This window comes from Pongo abelii, chromosome 6, assembly GCF_028885655.2.
Source record: "Pongo abelii isolate AG06213 chromosome 6, NHGRI_mPonAbe1-v2.0_pri, whole genome shotgun sequence".
Lineage (NCBI taxonomy): Eukaryota > Metazoa > Chordata > Mammalia > Primates > Hominidae > Pongo > Pongo abelii.
Genome location: NC_071991.2, coordinates 137,439,119 through 137,461,965, shown reverse-complemented (window position 1 = coordinate 137,461,965; position 22,847 = coordinate 137,439,119). Strand labels below are relative to the sequence as shown.

At 45.5% G+C, this 22,847-nt stretch overlaps 1 protein-coding gene across 1 annotated transcript in view; it reads left to right on the top strand.

Moving 5' to 3' along the window:
- The first annotated feature begins 493 nt into the window (after nt 1-493).
- The window catches only part of PARP12 (poly(ADP-ribose) polymerase family member 12), a 41,088-nt gene continuing 18,734 nt past the window's right edge, over nt 494-22,847 (top strand). Inside the window, exons 1-5 of the mRNA XM_024250341.2 lie at nt 494-2,505; nt 7,032-7,167; nt 7,902-8,199; nt 10,433-10,534; nt 18,172-18,295. Of these exons, the coding sequence (XP_024106109.2) occupies nt 2,180-2,505; nt 7,032-7,167; nt 7,902-8,199; nt 10,433-10,534; nt 18,172-18,295 (986 nt within the window). The 5' untranslated portion in view covers nt 494-2,179. The remainder of the gene's footprint in view (nt 2,506-7,031; nt 7,168-7,901; nt 8,200-10,432; nt 10,535-18,171; nt 18,296-22,847) is intronic.

Here is a 22,847-nt window from a genome sequence, read left to right as displayed (position 1 = left end):
ACATTTTAGGCTAGGCGTGGTGGCTCACTGTAATCCCAGCACTTTAGGAATCTGAGGTGGGAGGACTGCTTGAGGCCAGGAGTTCAAGATCAGCCTGGGCAACATATGAGACAGTGTCTCTACAAAAAAATATAAAAATTATCTGGGCATGGTGGCACGTGCCTCTAGGCCCAGCTACTTGGGAGGCTAAGGTGGGAGGTTCGCTTGAGCCCATAATTTCCAGGTTGTAGTGAGCTATGATTGTACCATACTACAGCCTGGGTGACAGACCAAGACCTTGTCTCTAAAACAATAACAAAAACAAAATGAACATTTTATACAATGAAAACATTAAAATCACAATTAAAATCCAAGAGAAAACCCTTCATTCAATTTCCTAATTAAATAAATTCATTTTCATTTGTCCATGTTACTATCTAGTCTTTATCCATACACTTATTATTTACATTTTTGTAGTAATACTACAGGTAATTTTTTTTTTTTTTTTAAAGATGGAGTGTCACTCTGTCGCCCAGGCTGGAGTGCAGTGTCATGATCTCCGCTCACTGCAATCTCTGCCTCCCGGATTCAAGCGATTCTCCTGCCTGTCTCCCGAGTAGCTGGGATTACTGGAGCCCGCTACCACGCCCGGCTAATTTTTACATTTTTAGTGGAGACGGGGTTTCACCACGTTGGCCAAGCTGGTCTCAAACTACTAACCTCAAGTGATCCGCCCGCCTTGACCTCCCAAAGAGCTGGGATTACAGGCGTGAGCCACTGCGCCTGGCCTATAGTTAAGATTTTTATATTCATTTTTAGTGAATGTTACACCACAAGTACTCTCCCCCCACAATCCTTCTGCCTCTCATCTTCCCTTTTCCAAATACCTCCTACCGCCTCCTCTCAGCTACCCACGTATTTGTTCATCTTTCTCCGTGCTTATTCAAAAATGTCCTGCCACACACACACACACACACAGGCTTCTCGTTTTGTTATTCAGACATTAAAAAAAATTAATTCTTGATCATTCAGCTTGATTATTTAGACATTTCTGTACAGCCATCTTTTCTCGTTCACCACCACATCATGGCTGTCTGCCCCTCTACATCCGCACACAGAGATCTAACGCATGCTTGTTAAACAGTCTTCCTAATAGTCTTTAAAGCTCAGCCACACTGTTCCCACTTAACCCTACCTCCCAGGTAGGGTTCCCCCAGTAACACTTTCACACATAACTTATTTACTGTTCCTTTTACTTCTGGAAGATTCCGAGAGGAAAGATTGCCGGGTCAAAGGTCACGCGCGTTTTCAATTTTAATAGCTATTCCTGGATTACTTCCTCAAAGGGCTCTAACAACTCGCATTGCTCTCAGCGTATGAGAGGGTCCTTTGCTCTGAAGGGTCTTCTAAAATATTTGTTCAATCGTTACTTAGCAGGGGCTGGGAGTAACGGATTTTTTTTTTTTGAGACGGAGTCTAGCTCTATCGCCCAGGCTGGAGTGCAGTGGCGCGATCTCGGCTCACGGATTTGCTCTTTTAAAGGACATACCCTTTTATGTTTAAATGAAGGAACTCATTGATGCACCGAGGCGAAAGGAACCTTTAATTAAGTGCGTCTTCCATGCGGAGTGATCGCTTTTGTCACTTGTTCGAGGGGTGGGCGCACCCGGCAGTTGTCCCTGTTTCTGTGAGCCGTCTACGAAGCCCGGGCTTGGCCCGGGCGACGCTGAGCGGCTTTAACCGGAGGCGTCCAGCCGGCTCCGCCAGCGCTGCCGCCGCCCTCGACGCTCCCTCTGACTGAAGGCGCTCTGAGCATCGCGGCATTAGGGGCTCCTGGTCCCTCAAACATCCAGGGAAGCCATTTTCAGGGGCTAGGTACTGGCCCCCGCGAGCCGCCACAGCCCCCGCCCGCGCTCCGGGCCGAACGCCCGAGCTCACGAGCTCCCGAGCTCCCGTCGGGCGGCGGCCTCACAGCTGGGGGCCCTGAGGCGGAAGGCGAAGCCGCTCAGCTGCGGGCCGGAGGCGTGGCGAGGGCGCACAGGTTCTGTTTTTCGCCGGCCCGGGGCCGCTTTCGGTTTCGTTTCCCGCCGGCGTCTCCACCCTGCGAGAGCCGCCCGCCAGCCAGCGTCCGCCGCCGTCCGCGTCGCGCCACCATCCGCGTCGCGCCACCCGCGGTCCGACGGGCGCAGGCCCAGCGGCCATGGCCCAGGCCGGCGTCGTCGGTGAGGTGACCCAGGTGCTGTGCGCGGCCGGGGGCGCCCTGGAGCTGCCCGAGCTGCGGCGCCGCTTGCGGATGGGCTTGAGCGCCGACGCGCTGGAGCGGCTGCTGCGGCAGCGTGGGCGCTTCGTGGTGGCGGTGCGGGCGGGCGACGCAGCCGCGGCCCCGGAGCGCGTGGTGCTGGCCGTGTCGCCGCTGCGCCTGTGTCGCGCGCACCAGGGCTCCAAGCCGGGCTGCGTGGGGCTCTGCGCGCAACTGCACCTCTGCAGGTTCATGGTCTACGGCGCCTGCAAGTTCCTGAAAGCCGGGTAAGGCGCCGCGCCGGGAGCGACGGCGGGGGGAGGTCCCGCGCGCCCCCACGCACTTCCAGCCCGCTTGGGGGTCCTACTTGAAGTTTGAGCAGACAATTCGGTGGCTCTGCCCCGGCCTCGCCCCGTCATTCACTAAAGCGAGCGTTTAATGAGCACCTGCGGAGTACCTGGCACAGTGCGAGGGACTCGGGGTCGAGTGGGGTCCTCTAGACGCCTGAGGGGAGAGAGTGATTTACATAGAGCGCGGTAGTGCCGGGTGGAGCACCCGGGTTTGGCCGTGTGGGGTGGGGAGGGAGGGAGGCGGTGGCCTAGGGGAACTCCATGACGCCGCGAGTCGCCCCTTGCCAGCTTTGAGGCCAGACAATGAAGGTTTTCTCTGCCCAGCAGCTGGAAGGGATCTTTAAACCCCATTCAACCCTATTTATCTGCTTACAAACTGGAAAATGCAAGCTCCCTGCCATCGCCCACAAGGTCCTGGGGCACTGGTCCCTGCCCACCCGGGACCCTTCTGTGACTGGAACACCCCCCCTTCCCAGGCATTTCTGGGAGCCTGGGCATTTCTGGGAGTCTTTGCTCTGCCTGGAGTGCCCTTCCTGCTCTTGGTTGGCCCTGTTTGTTAATCCTTCAGGCCTCAACCTAAAGATTACATCCCATTTGAGGATTTTTCCTCCCCTTACTCTTGGTCACAGGGAACTGTTTATTTTCCTTATGGCACCCAGCTGCCAGTAGAATAGAAACTCCCTGAGGGCAGAGGCTCCAGCTGTCTCCCCAGCACTTAGCGTCCATGTTCTGTGCATAGCACGTGGCCAGTGGGATGTGTGGAAGGGATTGCTGAGGTTTATGCTAAAGAATTTGGGCCTCACCCTGGAGGTGATGGGGCGGGTAAAATGGCAGGAGAGAGCAACCATCAGGTTTGCATTTTAGGAAGTCTAAGGTAGTGGTGTGGGTGCCAATTTAAGGGAGGATGTTGTGGGGGAACCACTGGGAAGCTAGTCATCTAGGAGAATTCCTTCCTCCCCTGCTCCTTCCTTTCTTGCTTGCTCCCTGTTTGTGGGTATGTGTGTGTGTGTGTGTGTGTGTGTATGTGTGTATGTTTGTCTTAATAGAGTAGATACTTCTTGCTCATGTCAGGCCCAGTAGTGAGCATGGGGTGGGGGCCTTGATCCATACAGTCATTCAGGGATCCAGGCTGACTGACCTCCGCTCTGTGCACCTCAGCACATGGCTCTTGAGGCCAGCCTAGGTATCAAGTTCCAGGGGGCTGATTGAAAAGAGGGTTGCATGGGAGGTTTTTGTGGGCCAGGTCTAGAAGTTGTGGATTTCCTTTCACCCACATCCCATTGACCAGAAGCTGTCTCGTGACCCTGTCTAGATGCAGGGTGGCTGGGAAATGTAGTCTCTAGGAAGCAGCTGTCCGGGAGTATCTGGATTAGAGCTTTCCAAGGGCTATGTATGTGAGAAATTTGGGATAGTTGGTGACGGTGTGATGAGAGGATATGTGAGAGGTGACGACTCTTCAGTCTCTGTTCCTGCGGTGGCCTGGGTGTTGTTCACTGAGAGAGCAAGAGAGGGTTTTAGTTTGGAAGCATGCCCAGGAGGCAGCTGTTCAGGTCAGAAACTTGGGAGGAAGGCCAGGGCCCCAATGCGCTGGGCTGGTTTGGGAGATATCGGGCGGTGTATGTGGTAACTGCAGCCCCAGGGGTGGATCAGATCTGAGGTAGCGTCTGAGGCCTGAAAAGAGGCTAAGGGTGGAACTCTGGGGAAATCAGCCTTCAGGGATGAGGCAGTACAGGGGAGAGCAGGCAACAACAGCCCACGAGGAAGAAGGCACACAGCAAATGGTGGCTGGATGGAGCCATTCATGGGGGTAACTGGTAGATCTGTTTCATGTTCAAATTTGGTAAAATAAAGATGGCAGCCCTGTTCTTAAGCTAGTTCCCAAAATGTGGGGTCAGGTCTGACTTGTCTCGGAAATCTGTAGTGTGATATTTACTGGCTCAGATGACCTTGAGTTTTCTTCTTTCTTCAGTTTTCTCTTTTCCTTGTGGTTTACACAGGTGAGTTTCTTGAACTTTCCATGTCTGACTCACTTTAGGGAGAGTGGGTCTGGTTGGCTGCACTTCTCTGCTTCCCCTGTGACTCTGCTTGTCTTCCTGAACCGCAGGGTCAGTTCTTTTAGAAATAGGTCATCAGTCCTGCTGCAGAGCTGGTACGGAGTCCTGGGTCCCTGACTCTTAGTCCTCTGCTCAGGAGGCATTGAGCCTGGTGGTCTAGGGCACAGTGCCAAGATCCAGCCCACCTTGTTTCAACCTGGGCTCTGCTCCTTGCTGGCTGGTGGCTTTGGGCAAGTGACTTTACCTCCAGGTCTCAATTCCCTCATCTGCAAAGTGGCGTTAATGATATTACTCCCCTCACAGGCTGGTTGAGGACTGAATGAGTTAACTCATAAAACATTTTGGCAATCCCCGATATTTGGCAGTTGCTCAATAAATTTTAGTAGTCATTATCATTGTTATCATCAGTCATCGTTATACTTATTAGATATATTTGGCTCTGGCAGCACCAAATTATTTGCCCCTCTTCTGGAATGTTCTTCCTTTCTCTTGCTGTCTCCTCCTCACCCTTTAAGTATTCCACTCAGGCATTATGCCGTCCAGCATGCTCTCCTGATTTCTTCCCCAGTTCTCTCCTAGCCCTGACTGGCTCAGGTGCCCTTCCGCTCTGCGCTGATAGATTCTGACCACAGCTGATGTTGCACTTTCTACTCCGTATCAGAGTTCCCTCTATGTCTGTCACCTCCACTAGATGAGGGAAAGAGAGCAGGCAAGGATGGCTTCAGGGTTTTTGGTCTGTGCAGTGGGAGAGGGAAGTTGCCTTTTACTGAGCTGGGGGATTCTGTAAAAGGAGCAGGTTTGGGGTGGATCGGGTTTTGGCATTCTCCTGAGATGTGGCATAGGAGGCGTGGCAGTGCCAGAGTCAAACAGATGCTGTTGGCCTGACTCTTCTGGGTCCTGGTGACTCAGGCAGTCATTTAAGGGTTTATCTTTGGGTTCTCAGGGCATGGTGCCAGTGTCTGGCTCACCCTGGTGCTTATCAGACGCTTGTAGATGGAAAGAATGGAGGAAGAGAGCAAAAAAAAAAAAAAAAAAAAGCTGGGTTCAGGGCTGTGTGTGTGTGTGTGTGTGTGTGTGTGTGTGTGTATACACACCTGCATGCATGCACATATGTAACCTATAATGATAAGATGCCATGCTCGTTGATTCAGCCTGTGGCTAACTGCTTACCGACTGACTACTATGTAGCAACTCCTCTTTGTCATTCTCATCAAATGCTTGTTCAGAGGTGCTGTCCTGGGCCTTAGACCTTGCAAGGCCCCATCTCCTCCTTGGTAAATACACATTGGATTTTTTGTTGTTGTCATGTAGACATGCTGGTTTTTCTTTTTTTCTTGAGACAAAGTCTCGCTCTTGTTGCCCAGGCTGGAGTGCAATGGCGCGATCTTGGCTCACCACAGCCTCCGCCTCCTGGATTCAAGCGATTGTCCTGCCTCAGCCTCCTGAGTAGCTGGGATTACAGGCATGCACCACCTCGCCCGGCTAATTTTGTATTTTTAGTAGAGACAGGATTTCTTCATGTTGGCCAGGCTAGTCTCGAACTCCCGACCTCAAGTGATCCACCCACCTCGGCCTCCTAGAGTGCTGGGATTATAGGTGTGAGCCACTGCACCCAGCCTACATGCTGGTTTTTCTCTGGTGCTTGTAAACACTGTCAGGAAGTGTTTCTGAAAAATTGTCATGAAGACTGATTTTATCAGCTTTCAGTTTGCCAGCGCTGCCATAACAAAGTACCATAGACTAGGAGGCTTAAACAACAGAAATCGACTTTCTCACAGTTCTGGAGGCTAGAAGTCTGAGATCAAGGTGGCAGGGTTGATTTCTTCTGAGGCCCCTCTCCTTGGCCTGTAGATGGCCACCTTCTCACCATGTCCTCGCATGGTCTTCCATCTGTGTGTGTCTGTGCCCCAATCTCTCTTTTTTTTTTTTTTTTTTTTTTTTTTTGAGACTGAATCTCGCTCTGTTGCTCAGGCTGGAGTGCAGTGGCTCACTGCAAGCTCCGCCTCCTGGGTTCATGCCATTCTCCTGCCTCAGCCTCCAGAGTAGCTGGGACTACAGGTGCCCGCCACCACGCCCGGCTAATTTTTTGTATTTTCAGTAGAGGCGGGGTTTCACTGTGTTAGCCAGGATGGTCTTGATCTCCTGACCTTGTGATCCTCCTGCCTCGGCCTCCCAAAGTGCTGGGATTACAGGCATGACCCACCGCGCCTGGCCAAATCTCTTTTTATAAGGACAGTAGTCATGTGGGTTTGTGGCCCATCCTATTGACCTCTTTTTAACTTAATTACCTCTTTAGAGACCTTCTTTCCAAATAGAGCCATATCCTGAGGTCCTGGGAGTTAGGACTCCAACATAGGAATTTTGAGGAGACTCAATTTGACATATAACACCAGCTCTGCTTCTTTGCAGGAAGAACTGTAGGAATAGTCACAGCTTGACAACCGAACACAACCTGAGTGTGCTGAGAACTCATGGCGTTGACCACCTGAGCTATAACGAGCTATGCCAACTCTTGTTTCAGAACGACCCCTGGCTTTTGCCAGAAGTGAGTGTCAGGGGAAGTCTGGGTTCCACAGCTCCCTGGGGACATTCCTGTATCTTGAGAAATGTAATGACTGTGAGTGGAATGGGTGGGCCCTTGGTGGTCTCTGGTCTGGTTTCCACCTGCAGAAATTTGGAATGGAGCAGTTGAAGTTCAAGGGCCAGCTTTGCCAACAACCCAGTTCCACAAACGTCATATGTGCCAGATGCCATGGATAGCTGTGTGACTAGGGCTGATTCTTTAACTTCTCTGAGCCTCTCGTTGTGCTCCATTGAGAAATGAAAGGGTGGTATTTGGCCTTCTCTAAGATGCTTTAAGCCCTCAGAGCCTCTTTGAATTGTAGAAAGGAGAGCTCAGAGAAATCTGGGGCTTGGGGAAGGGAGAGTTGATGAGTCAGTGGGGGAAGAGTATAGGTAGATTGTAGTGGTCCTTAGGATGTAGCCATTTGATTTGCATTGTCTCATGTGAAAGGAGCAGCTCTAGTCACTTTGAAGTTCTTGGATTTTCCCAGTGGAGGGGCTGATTCTGTGCAGTCTCCTTTCCTCTTGGTTCCCATTTTAGCCAAGGGCGTTTGTTAGCAGCCGTCATCTAGAGTGAGGGATGTAATAGCTGTGTTCTGCGTGGATGATGGAATCACAGCTTGTGAAGCCTCTTTCTCACCAGTGGACTGGCCACTGGGGAGGTGGTGTCGTGTGAGACCTTCCTGAACTGGTGGTTTTTTCCCTCTCTGTCAACAGATTTGCCAACATTACAACAAAGGAGATGGACCCCACGGCTCTTGTGCCTTTCAAAAGCAGTGCATCAAGCTCCATATCTGCCAGTATTTTTTACAGGGGGAATGCAAGTTTGGCACTAGCTGTAAGAGATCCCATGATTTCTCTAATTCTGAGAATCTGGAAAAATTGGAGAAGTTGGGTATGAGCTCAGACCTGGTGAGCAGGCTGCCTACCATTTATAGAAATGCACATGACATCAAGAATAAGAGCTCTGCCCCCAGCAGAGTGCCTCCTCCTTTTGTCCCACAGGGGACTTCTGGTAAGGCTGGTGGGGAGTGGTAAGGCTGGTGGGGAGTGGTAAGGCTGGTGGGGAGCACGGGAGGTCCTGGGCTGGGGGTTCCTGGATTCCAGCTAGCCATTACATGGAATGTGTGACTTTGGGGAAGTCTGGTGCTGCTTTTAGTAAAATGGAGTTGATGATGCTTTCCTAACAAGGCAGGGAGTGTGGGGGTGAGGATAAGTTGAAATCATAGACATGATCAAGCATGCCATCCTAGACAGATGTGAATTGGTATTGATGGTGAGTGAATTCTGGATGGGCCTAGTCTGCACTGAAATGGGAGACTTGGCTCCTCCCCCCTGTGTAGTCACCCCTATCTTCACCCCCACGAGAGCATGCTCTTCAGGGAGGAACCCAAAGTTAGGAATGCTGTGCTGCACAGCTCTAGGGCGCATCCCTTGTGTTGTATTCTGATTTTACAAAATGAGTGAAAGAAGCATACCTTAATTATGGCATTGGCCGTATTCCTGACATCAGTAAGTAGAGTTTTTGAGCCATTGTAAATTTGCTTTGTTCCCTGCTCATCTCCAGCACCTAGACAGTGCCTGGCCCACAGTAGGTACTCTGACATTTGTTGAATGACTGAGTGTGCTGGGATACTAATTTTTTAAAAAAGACTGTCAGGTTTAGTGACAGGCAGATTTTGAGCAGAGATTTTTATTTAATAAGCATTTCTTGAGTACCTCTTGTGGGGCAGATGAATAATGTGGTCTTTCAGGGAGACTATGATACACTGGCATTTGTTGGATTTCACAGTATCAGCCATTGGCTGGCCGTTCTGTTACCCACTCTTTCATTCAGCACCTTTGTGTGCTTGCCACATGCTGGGCGCTGTCTTGGGCACTGGTTATTCCTTGGTGAAGCTGAGACATGCCTCCCCTCAGAGCAGAATCAAACCCTCTCAGTTAGCTGTAGTGGTGGCTACAATTTTAATAGAGCACTTCCTAGAATGTCGGTTGCATGCCAGGACTACCTGCAAACAAATGCACCACTCTAATTGTACCTGACTTTTATACTTAAAAGTTGTCTTTTGTATTTGTTTTTTCTTTACATTGTCTTCAATTATGTTTTGTTAATTTCTTTCAGTTGTAGGAATCCTAGAAGTAGACAGGTTTTGTATTAAATAGATCTTTAAGAGTATCTTACAGCCTTGAATACAGTTGGATTACAGCCTTGTCAGAAAGGGAGGAGGGATCTACTGCCAGTGATGTCAGCTGCAAGAGCAGTCACCATGGTGGGGAGAGAGGGAGATGACCTTCGGGGTCCCATAGGCGTAGATTTCGAGTGAAGTATCTCAGGGGCTTATAAAAAGAAAAGGGAAGATGAATAACAAAACGACAGGTGACACTAAATAGGGATTGCAAATTAATTTTATATGCTCATTTGGGGGTAGCTGGGTGAGGGTAAATGTCATAGGTAAAGACTCATTGGCATGGTGCTAGTAAAGGTAAAATAGAAAGGATTTATGTGCCCTTTTTATATTAAGATCCTGATAATTAACCTAAAATTAATTAAAGGGGCTTCATTTTGAAATGTGGACTTTCTATTTATTACTCTTGTCTTGGTATTAGTACCCAATTCTGATAGTTCATTAATGAATGTTTGCTATATAGCTTCAAATCTAGTTTATAAAAAGTAGCCCTCTGTTTGCCCTCAGGGGTCTTGGTATTAGTACCCAATTCTGATAGTTCATTAATGAATGTTTGCTATATAGCTTCAAATCTAGTTTATAAAAAGTAGCCCTCTGTTTGCCCTCAGGGATAGGTTTGCCTATCACAACCCTTAGGCATAGAGGGAATTGTAAGATGCCTCAACATGTAAGACAGTGGTTCTCCCCTTATTACAAAAGTGTCCCAAGCCCCACCCCTGGAGGTTCTGATTCAGTCAGTCTGAAGTGAAGTCAGTCTAGGGCAGAATCAGGCACTTGTGTTTTTAAATGGGTCTCCTAGTGAATTGGGTGGACAGCGAGAGTTGAGAAAGGAGTCCCTTCACAGAGTCCTGGATCTGGCAAGCAGCCGTGTGGCGTCAGGCTGCCAACCTGTCACTAAAAAGTAGAGGATCCACCTGTGTAGGAGCACTTTCACCCCAAACACGATAGGGCTTTGTGAGCTTGCCTTGCCCACTTTTGTGCAGAGAACTGAATGAATCCTCTTTAACTCTCTTTTGTACCTCATATCAGAAGTTGACATATCTTTGTGGTGTTTCTTTGCAGAAAGAAAAGACAGTTCAGGTTCTGTGTCCCCAAACACTCTTAGCCAGGAGGAGAGTGATCAGATCTGTTTGTACCATATCCGGAAAAGTTGTAGCTTTCAAGGTAAGTTGGAGGAGGCTCCTTCATCCCACTTGTGGGCGGGGTAACTGCTTGTCATTCCCAGAGCTGTGCTCTGAAGTCACCCCCTACCAAACCTCTACCCCATCCGGAGAGGATCAGGGCTTGGCACTTTGGCCAAACCAATTCTGAAGGTATTTTGTTGGGGAGTTGAAGATGGTAGCAATTCTTTGAGTTTTCAGAAATTAAATGTGGATCATTTTTGGAAACATAACTGGTTCATGCACCAAATGAGTGTCAAGTATTGAGCCTTGGTCAGCTTAGCATGAGGTCACAGACCTGCACAGGACAGGGAACTGCTCAGCCTGGTGGGAAGAAAGATAAGGGTGATGATAGGCTGAGAGCTCCCTTAGAAACTGGAAGGGACCTCACTGTGAAGGAAACACTTGTGTTAGCTCTTGGAGGATGAGTAGTTGTTTAAATTGGGGGTTTCTTCTGTATTGATCCAGTGAACAATCCAGTGATCTCTCTCTTTTCAGAAGCAGCAATTCTGGTGTGCATGTGTGTGTGTATTTTCACTAAACCTTTGTTTTCTTAAATGCTGTCCTGGGCTTTGACTGAAGAAAGGTTTGTTCTCAAATTTGGTGACTCCCCTTGACAACCACCAAACTTCTTGTTTCATTTTCAGTTTTTAAAAATTACCCAAGCAATTAATGAATACTTTCACTCTGTAAAACAGTTCAGTAATACAGAGTGAAGCATGAAGTCCTCCATCGTCTTTGCCCAAAGGTAAACACTTCCCATGTGGTTGTGATATTTGTTTTATATATTTTTAAACAGATAGGAGCATGTGATAATGTTATTATTCAACCTGCATCTTAACATTGTATCTTGGAGATTTTTTTTCCATGTCAGTAGGTGAAAGTCCACCTCATTTTAAAAACAAGTGTGTAGTAGTTGATTATAATGTTGTTCCATTGAGCATTCAAGTATATATATGTATTTCCATAGATAGATTCTGGAGAATGGAATGATAGGTCAAAGAATATGAGCTATATATATACACATATATATGTGTATTCTGAAAGCAATATTACTGAGCTATAGTTTACACAAGATAAAGTGTACCATTTTAAACGTATACTGAGTTTTGATAAGTATATATGCTCATGTAACCATCTCTACCATCAAGATATGGAACCCCCTCCAAAAACATTGTTTTATGCTCCTTTGTAATTAATCCTCACCCCATAGTTTGTCACCCCCAGGAAACCCCTGATCTACTTTTTGTCACTATGGATTAGATTTGCCTTTTCTAGAATTTCACATAAATGGAATCATACAGTGTATTATCTTGTGCCTGGCTTCTCTCATCAGCGTGGTTTTGAGATTCAGTCATGCTGGCATATCGATCATTTGTTTCTTTTCATTGCACAGTAGTATCCCATTGCATGATTGACTGCAATTTGTTTATCCGTTCATATGTTGATGAACATTTGGGTTGTTGTCAGTTTTTGGCTTTTACAAATACAACTTCTATAAATATTTATGTATAAGTTTTCATGTGGATATATGTTTCCATTTCTCTTGGGTAAAAGACTTAGACATAGTTACTGGGTTATGTCATGTGATTGACTTTGTAAGAAACTGCCAAACTGTCTTCCAAAATAGATAATAATATTTTATGTTCCCACCAGCAACGTGTGAGAGTTTCAGTTATTGTATATTCTTGCTAATACTTGGCATTTTCTTTTAAATTTTAGCCATTCTAATCAGTGAGTGATGATGTCTCGTGGTTTTAATTTGCATTTCCCTGATGATTAATGATGTTTAACTTTTATTTACATGTACTTTTGGGGCATTTGTGTATTTTCTGTGAAGTGTCTACTCAAATCTTTTGCCTATTTTTTATATAACAGCTTTACACACACACACACACACACACACACACACAAGGGGTCTTCAGAAAGTTCGTGGAAAATGCATATTATGAAAAAATTATGCATGGAGTTCAAAAGTTTTGCACCAAAATAAATTCATACTAACTTGTAATAACATATCTGAACAGGATCTAGTTTGAGGCACTAGGAAGGATAAGACATCAATTTGGAAAGAGCCCCTATCAAAGCAACATGAATTTTGCTGCAGTTGAAGCAAGAACAAATATCAAATTAATGGTGACTCTTGGGTGGTAGAATGACAAAATCATTGATGCTTTACAAAAAAGTTTATGAGGACAATGTCCCAAAGAAAGCAGTTTATAAATGAGTAAGTCATTTTAAGAAGGGATGAGAGAATGTTAAAGATGGAGCTATGCTCATCAATTTGTGAGAAAAAGATTAATGTTGTTTGTTCCTTAATTGAAGACCAGTGATTAACAGCACAAACAGTAACTGACACCAGACATCTTGATTAGTTCAGTTTATACAGTCTGCCAGAAAAATTAAAAATTAAATTTGAGGAAACTTTCCACTCTTGGGTGCCAAAACCATTCTGCCGGGATCAGCTGCAGACAAAAGCAGAACTTTGAATGGAAATTTTAAACAAGTGGTATCAAGATCCTGAAGCATTTCTCTGAAGAGTTGTAACAGGAGATGGAACATGGCTTTACCAGTAGGATCCTGAAGACAAAGCAATGGCTCCTAAAAGGGGGAAGTGGCCCAGTCACAGCAGAAGTGATCAGGAGCAGAAGTCACAGCAACAGTTTTTTGAGATGCTTAAGACATTTTGCTTGTTGACTTTCTAGAGGGCCAAAGAGCAATAACATCTGCTTATTATGAGAGTGTTTTGAGAAAGCCAAAACTTTAGCAGAAAAATGCCCAGAAAGCTTCACCAGAGGGTCCTTCTCCACCACCACAAGGCTGCTGCTCATTCCTCATCAATCAAGGGCAATTTTGCAAGAGTTTCAATGGGAAATCTGTAGGCATCCACCTTACAGTCCTGATTTGGCTCTTTCTGACTTCTTTTTGTTTTCTAATCTTAAAAATCTTTAGGCCAGTCATGGTGGCTCATGCCTGTAATCTCAGCACTTTGAGAGGCCGAGGCAGGTGGATCACTTGAGGTCAGGAGTTTGAGACCCGCCTGGCCAACATGGTGAAACCCTGTCTTTACTAAAAATACAAAAATTAGCCGGGTGTGGTGGCACATACCTGTAATCCCAGCTACTTGGGCGGATGAGGCAGGAAAGTCACTTGAACCCGGGAGGTGGAGGTTGCAGTGAGCCGAGACCGTGCCACTGCACTCCAGCCTGGGCAACAGAGTGAAACTCTGTCTTAAAAAAAAAAAGAAAAAAAATCTTTAAAGGGCACCCATTTTTCTTCAGTTAATAATGTAGAAAAAAGACTGGATTGACATGGTTAAATTCCTAGGACCCTTGGTTCTTTATGGGTGGACTAAATGGCTGGTATCGTCTTTTACAAAAGTGTCCTGAACTTGATGGAGCTTATATTGAGAAATAAAGTTTATATTTTTTATCTTTTAATTCCGTTTTCCATGAACTTTTTGAAGTCCACTTATATATGTAATATTAACACAGAATTGGGCAGCCATCATCATAGGCAATATGAAAACATTTTCAACACCCCCAAAGTAACCCCGTCTTCATTAGCAGTCAGCCACCATTCTTCCCTCCCCCCAGCTCCTGATGACTACAGATGAAGGTTCCATCTCTATAGATTTGCTTGAATATTTCATATAAATGGAATCATACAGTATTGGTCTTTTGTGACAGTTATACCCATTTTTATTGGGTTATTTGATCTCTTATTGAGTTGTGTTTTGTATGTGATTTATACTGAAGATATATCCTTCCAGTCTTTGATGTTTATTTCCTTTATAGCGTACAGGTATTTTAATAGTGATGTCCAGATAATATTTTTTTTCTTTTGTGGTTTGTGTTTTTTGTATCCTAAAAATATTTGCCTATTCTAAGCCTACAAAATGTTTTCTCTTATGGTTTTTTCCTAGAAGTTTCAGGGGCTAGGCTTTTAGGTTGAAGTCTAGCTGTGAACACTTGTTCTCTTAACTCTGATCATTCTCTCCTTAGGTATCGCTGCTTCTGTGTGAGTTGCTGTCTCTCTTCGAATTGTTTTCCTTCATGTGTTGAGTGATTCTTGGTTGTCTGTCACGTTGGTGCCTGAGAATCCCGTATGCCTGTTGGTTGATTTCCATGGGGCTGATTTGGATTCCAGGCCCTCATTCTAGTGATGGTGGGGAAGAGGCAGAAGGTCCTGCTTGGTGAGGTGGGAGGCTGGCATGTAGCCTAGGACTGGGACGGGGGCTTTGGTGGCCGTCTCATTTGCTTTTCTCTCGCTCTAACCCTTATATTCACACTTAGTTTAACTAGGAAGTGCACAGCAAGCTTCCTTCACACAAGCAAGTTAGGGGAAGGGAGTGCCTCTGCCAGGGGCTCCCATTGTTCTCATTGGGATTGGCCTGGGTATCTTTTTTGCTCCTGGCTTCATCTGACTGTGAATTTGTGATGACCCCAGATCTTTTCTACTTCTGTGGTATGTTCTGCACATTTTGTCTGCATTTTTCTGTCTTCTTTTTATATCTATTTGATTCTCATTGCTCCATAGTTTTAGCAATTCTTGAATAATTCTGGTCTTTGATGGTATTTTTTATTGTTTTCCAGTGCTTTTGGATTTATTCTCTCTGGCCTGTTATTTCAAGGACTATAGGGAGGAAGGGCTGGGGTCGATGTGGTGTTTTGTCTGCCAAATTGATTTGATTTCTGTGACTCACCTCCTAGAAAGCCCCTGGAATGCCAAAGTGAGGTAGGGAACATTAGAAGGAGGGAAAAGAAGTTGAGAAAGGGGACAGGAAGACCCGGACAAGGGAAAGGACCTTATGTCTCTACCGCTATGCTGGGACTAGGCTCTCACCAGCTGCTGTGGCTGCAGTGGCTTACGTGGTACCTCCTGTCCTGGGCACCTTCCAGCTGTGAACAGTGTGGTCTATAGCTTAGCTTTGATTCAGAACGGAAGCCTCAGGCCTGCTGTTTGATTATAGTGCCTTCCCCTGGCCCCCATGTCCTTCCTGAGGAAGCATCAGCCTGGAGGGCCCTAAGGAGTGCACCTTCCCCAGGATGTGCCTGCTTGCAGGAAGAGCCTGTCTCAGGCTGTCCATAGTACACCTGTGCCTGGGGTTTGTAGGTATAGCATTTGAATACTGGGATGCCCTGGGGTGGCCTTCTGCTCTCATCCCTGATCATTTCCTCAAATGCGTTTCAGGGAGGGAACAGGAACTGGTTGGTTGTGACCTTGGACCATAGCTATTTGTCTTTCCTGGCCCAGCCCTTTAATTATCTGTTGTGTACACACCTGCTTGAGAGAGTTCAAGAGGTTCCTGACCTAGTGAGCTGTCCATGTTCCAACTGGACAAGTTAGGAGATCTTCAGTCCCTGGTGTGGCTGTTTTCAGCCTTGTTGAACTTAGAGGAGTTTCCTTGCTTGGGTGTCCCCGCCTTGTTCCCTCAGTCCTCTTGGCCTGGCACTCTCTTCTGCCCTGTCTGCTCGGCCCCATACCTGGTCACACAATCTCAGGCACCCTCCCACCCTCCTCCATGGGACTTCCCCCACCATGGTGCTTTTGCAGAGCCTGGGAAAGAAGTGGCGTTGAGATGTGCCTGAAAGAATGCACACGATTTTAGAAAATTTTAATTTTTTTCAAGTATCAAATTAGCTAGTTTCATTATTATTTTGAAATACAAATTAAAAATGTACAAAGGACACTCAGTAAGAAATAAGATAAGTCCCCCTCACACCAGTTTTCTCCAGAACTCAAGTCCCCTCCAAGAAACAGCCATAATTATCCATTCCTTGAATATCCTCTCATCGAGACTGTATACATGTACAAGGGTATGTGTCTGTTCAGTTTCCTTCTTACACAGGCATGCTAGCATGGCTTTCTACCTTTTTCACTTAATTAGATGTGTAATTTTTGGAATATATTATATCTTCTTCTGGTTCAAAGTTCAAAACATTCCAAAATGACAGAAGTCTTTGCTCGTAACTTTGTCTCCAGCTACCAAGTTCCCTCTGCAAGAAATAATATATGCATATGTGTGTGTTTAGTTAGAATATCTCTAAACTTACTTTTTTTTCTATTTTTTACCCAAATAGAGGCATTCTGCACCTTGTTCTCTATCTTCCTGCCTTAGAGCAAATATCTCGGAGGTGGCTAGCTGCATGTCAAAGTGCAAAGAGCTTCTCATTCTTTTTCTCTCCTTTCTCCCTGTCCTCTCCTGATGCTTCTCAGTGTGGATATAGCAGAACCTCACATAGGCTGTTGACAGGTAGGGAGAGGGTGTGGGTGGCGTTCCCGGTGGTGGCAGGCACCAGCAAAGACAGGCAGCGTGTGCTTGGAGTGATGAGAGAAGTGAGGATCTGGCTGCCCAGGAGGAACATGGGGTTGGTGAGGGGAGCAGCTCACCGGAACCCATAGGTCTGGGCCATTGTGTGGATTTTGGTGGGAGTGTGTCAGGGAAGGAGTGAGCATGTTGTTAGCCGGAAGAGATCCAAGGAGCCTGTAACCATGCTGCTGACCTGCCTTCAGTTGGACTTGTTGGGTTGGGTTGGATTTCCGGTAGAGATGAATCTGGCTCCATCTTTAATGTGATCTCTGCCCATGCACCTGCCACATGGAGAGTGATATTGAGGAGTCAGACTGCCTTCTGCAGTGATGAGACCTTTGATCTTCTCATGATCAGTTGCTTACTCTCATTAAATAAAGTTCATAGATGATATAAATCATCAACATACATACTTCTAAAAAATTGCCAGGTGTGGTGGCTCACACTTGTAATCTCAGCACTTTGGGAGGCCAAGATGGGTAGATCACTTGAGGCCAGAAGTTCGAGACTAGCCTGGCCAACATGGTGAAACCTTGTCTCTACAAAAAATAAAAAAATTAGCTGTGTGGTGGTGCACACCTGTAATCCCAGCTACTGAGGAGGCTGAGATGGGAGGATCACCTGAGCCTGGGAGGTTGAGGTTGCAGTGAGCCATGATCGTGCCACTACACCCCAGCCTGGGTGACAGTGAGACCCTGTCTCAAAAAAAAAAAAGGTCCTGTTAAAAAGTGAGACATAAAGAAGGAAGATGTATGTCTTAGTCCATTTTGTTGCTTATAACAGAATACCTGAAACTGGATAATTTATAAAGAAAAGGAATTTATGTCTTACCTTTATGGAGGCTGAGAAGTCCAGGGTCAAGGGCCTGCATCTGATGAGGGCCTTCTTGCTGGTAGGGACTGCAGAGTCCTGAGGTGCTGCAGGGCATCACATGGCAAGGGGGCTGACCATGCTAGCTCAGGCCTCGCTTCCTCTTACAAAGCCACCAGTTCCACTCTCATGATAACCCATACACCCATTAATCCATTCATCTATGACCCAGTCACCTCTTAAAGGCCTTACCGCTCAATACTATCACATTGGCGATTAAGTTGTAACAAGAGTTTTAGAAGGGACAGACATTTAAATCGTAGCAATGTATATAATAAAATACAAAAAGTGTTTCCATATCTAAATGCTCAGGCATGCCTACACTGAAAAAACAGACTCTACCACACATTTCAGAATATTCCCAGGTCAGCAGGCAGCACCACACCTGTTGACAACCACAAGGCTAGGGCATGCTGCATATTGCCAAGCTATCTTACTCCTTTATGTTTTTATTTCAGATAAGTGTCATAGAGTTCATTTCCATTTGCCGTATCGATGGCAATTCTTGGATAGAGGCAAATGGAAGGATTTGGACAACATGGAACTTATTGAAGAGGCATATTGCAATCCCAAGATAGAAAGGTAGGAAATATGTCCCTTGTCTCTGCTTTGTGCCTGGGCTTCTGTGTGTGACACACACACACACACACACACACACACACACACACACACACACACACACACACACACACACACACACACACACACACACACACACACACACACACACACACACACACACACACACACACACACACACACACACACACACACACACACACACACACACACACACACACACACACACACACACACACACACACACACACACACACTGAGCAGCCTAGTCTGGAGGTAGAAGATGGGCTGGAATCGAAAGTCAGCGTTCATACTGGCAGTTTGGTGGCTTTGTTCTCCCACCTCCCTCTCCTTTCAGACAGGAGCAATGGGGAAAGGAGAAGATGGTACCAAGACCAAGCATTAAGTTCTCAATTGTTTGGTGCTGGGATTGATCGTGTACATCTATACTCATTATTACAGAAAAGCGAGAGGTGATCATTTCTATTTGTGAAATTTTGGCCTTTGGCCTATACAGCCATACCGCTGAACTGCTGTTTATGGTTTAACCTTTAACTTTTTATTTCCCAGGCATGTCCTAGTATTTTCCCTTAGTCAATTCAGAGTAAATAGGGAATTCCCGAATAGCCTTCTTTTCAAATACTTAACATATTTTTCATTGAACTTGCTGAAATATGTTGCCAAGAAGAGAATTTGAGCCTGCTTTTTGAGTGTATAAAATAAATTGGCACTTAGAGTACAATTATGTGCAAATTGCTATTGGTAAAGTATGTGAAACCAATTACTCCTGTTAGGAGGATTAAATGGTTCACATACCACCCCAGTCTTTCTTTTTGAGGCAAAATTTACACACAGCGAAGACCCTAGATATTAAGCATACAGTTCAGTGAGTTTTGACAAATACATACACTTGTGTAGCCAGCATTCTGATTGAGATATGGATCATTTTCCTCACCCCATCTCCTTCCAGTCAGTGCCTGCTCCCATCGTTCACCACCGTTCTGACCTCTGTCACCATAGATCTCTGTCTTGCCTGTTCTTGAATCTCGTATAAATAGAACCGCGTGGTATGTACTGTTGTGTCTGGCCTCTTTCACTCAAATTCTTCACTCTCCAAATGGGCAAACTACAAGGTCAGACACTTCCCGGCAGAGGAAGCACAAATGGCCAATAATGTGGATCTGGATTTATTTCTGCCACTCATTATAATTGTCACTGTGACCCACTTTTTGTATATTTCTTTTCTCTGTTTGATCTTCTCGTAGGTTTTTTTCCTTATTTGGTTTTTTTCCCTTTACTAGTTTGGATGTTATATTACTGAATTTTTATTTTTTCAGTGGCTGCTCTGGAAATCTAAACAGACTCTTTATCTTAACAGACTTTTAGCTGAACTTAAGCCAATCAGTGCCCTTTGTCATTCTGTCAAACAATGAAAGAACCTTGGACACTTGAATTCTGACTAGTTTCATTCAAACTTATTTACTAATTATATAAATTTGGCCAGATTACTTAATCTCATTTTACCTCAGCTTTACTGTATGTTAAGTAGACAAAATAATAGTTTCTATGTCATAAGGTTATTTTGAGAATTAAATGAGTTAATATGCATAAAACACTCAGAACAGTGCCAGGCACATAAGATGTGGGTCGAGCGCAGCAGCTCATGCCTGTTATCCCAGTGCTTTGGGAGGCTGAAGTGGGAGGATTGCTAGAGGCTAGGAATACACAGCTAGCCTGGGCAACATAAAGAGACCTTGTCTCTACAAAAATTTTTTAAAAAATTAGCTGAGCATGGTGGCGCATGCCTGTAGTCCCAGCTACTCAGGAAGCTGCAGAGGGAGCACCATTTGAGCCCAGGAGTTTGAGGCTGCAGTGAGCTATGATTGTGTCCCTACACTCCAGTCTGGGTGACAGAGCTAGATCTTGTCTCTATTAAAAAAAAAAAAAAAAAAAAGATGCACTGTATGTATTGCTGCTATAATATTTTTAATCCTAGAGGTTAGAAATTCATATTGTTTTTGGCAGTCAGTATTTGTTTAAGCTTACACAATTATCATTTTGTTTCTTACTCACCATTCCTTTGCTCACACTTCTTGTTGATCACTTTCCTTCTTTAAGTTCCTCTGTTGGAGGTTGCTTTAGTGAGAGTCTGGAGGTAATTGTGTATTTTGTTAGTCTGAAAGGGTTTTTATTCCCTTCTCGTTCTTGAAAGATAGTTTTACTGGGTATTTTCCCTCAGCTCTTCAAAGACTATTTCATTGTTGTCTGGATTCCATCGCTTCTGCTTAGAAGTTAGCTATCAGCCTAAATCGAGGTGGCATTAGTTCACTTCTTAGGGCTGCTGTAACAACTTACCGTGAACTTGATGGCTTCAAACAACAGAAATTGATTTTCTCAGTTCTGGAGGCTACAAGTCCAAACTGAAGGTGTTAGCAGGGCCTTGCTCTGTCTGAAGGCTTTACAGGAGGATCCTTTCTTGCCTCCTCCAGGATTCTGATGCTTAGAAATCCTTGGCATGCCTTGGCTTGTAGACGCATCACTCCAATCTCAGCCTCCATTGTCACAGGCATTTCCCCATGTGTCTGTGTTCAAATTTCCCTCGTCTTAAAAGGACATCAGTTTTGGGTTAGGGCCCACCGGAATCCAATATGACCTCATCTTAACTTGATTATATCTGCAAAGACCCTATTTCCAAATAAGATCACATTCATGGGTACCAGGGATTAGACCTTCGACATATCTTCTAGGGGACACAATTCAATCCAGCATAGTAGATAGTCTGTTTTTTCTCTCTGGCTGCTTTTAATATCTTGTCATTCTTTGGTGCTGTGCAGTTTCACTAAGATCTGCGTGTGGATTTAAAAAAATTTATGCTACTCATATTTTGCTGTGCTTTCTGATTTCCTCAGCCATGATCTCCTTAAGTATTCCTTCTCTGGAATTCTCATTAGATATATGGTGAAGTCTTCTCACTTTATCTTTTATGTCTTCTAACTTCTCTCTTACTCTCTTTCTAAACTCTGCCACACTTCTTCCTCTCAGGCTCTCAGTTCATTAGTTCAGCCTCTTCTGAGATGCGGTGTGTCCCATCGAAGTATGATTTTTAAATTTCAGTTAATTTACTTATGTTTAAAAGTTCTAAGGCCGGAGCAGTGGCTCACGTGTGTAATCCCAGCACTTTGGGAGGCTGAGGAGGGCGGATGGCTTGAGGCCAGGAGTTCAAGACCAGCCTGGCCAACATGGTGAAACTCTGTCTGCACAAAAAAATACAAAAATTAGCTGGGTGTGGTGGTGCATGCCTGTAATCCCAGCTACTCCTCGGGAGGGTGAGACAGGAGAATTGCTTGAATCCGGGAGGCGGAGATCACGATGAGCTGAGATGATGCCACTGCACTCCAGCCTGGGTGACAGGGTGAGACTCTGTCTCAAAAATTAAAAAATAAAAAAAAAAATAGTAAAAAAGGAAAAGAAAAAAAGTTTTGGAGGGAGTGGAGGAGAAAGAAAAGAATAATGAATAGTAAAAGTTCTGTTTTTTTTTCTTAAATTTACCCAGTCAGTTTTTATAGTCTCTTGATTCTTACTCATACTTTTGATGCTCAATTCCTTTTTAAAAAACATACCACGTATATCTGCATCTGAGAATACTAATGTTTGTAGTTCAAGGTGGTCTGATTTTGTTTTTGTTAACTTTTGCTCATAGTGTCTTTGTTTCCACATTTTGTGATCGATTTTGAGCTCATGTTTGATTTGATGGAAATTTCTTTGGAAATTCTTTTTTTTTTTTTTTTGAGATGGAGTCTCACTCTGTCGCCCAGGTTGGAGCGCAGTGGTGCGGTCTCGGCTCACTGCAAGCTCCGCCTCCTGGGTTCATGCCATTCTCCTGCCTCAGCCTCCTGAGTAGCTGGGACTACAGGTGCCCGTCACCACTCCTGGCTAATTTTTTGTATTTTTAGTAGAGACGGGGTTTCACCATCTTAGCCAGGATGGTCTCGATCTCCTGACCTCGTGATCCACCTGCCTCGGCCTCTCAAAGTGCTGGGATTACAGGCATGAGCCACCACCCCCGGCCTGGAAATTCTTTTGAGGCCTGAGTTGAAGGTGAATTTCTCCAGAGGGGATTTGTGTTTGCTTCTCTGAGAACTGCTACCCTGGTTCTTCTTTGCATCTAATTCTCCCAAAATGTGAATCAGCCTAAAACTTCTGTGAGGCTTGAGTGGTTTATGAGTTCTCAGAGGAATTTTTTCCTCCTTTATCCAGAACCAACATTAATACAGGCAAGTTTCCTTCCCAGATGTCTTTGCAAGGCAAGTCCCCTCTCCAGTCCCCCTTTACTAAGGTGGGTCATCTTTTAGGGTCCTGGTTTTACCCAGAGGTATCTCTTTTGAGATTCAGCCTCCTGCCTTACTCAGACCCTACATTTGTTTCCTGCTTCCCCTTTGCGGCCAAAGCCCAGGCTCTCTGTCGTTACTCATCGACACTGCCCTGGCATAGCTGCTGACTCTCGCCCTCCTCTCCGCTCTCCAGTTTCGTACCTTCCTTTGGTCTTTAGGCAGTA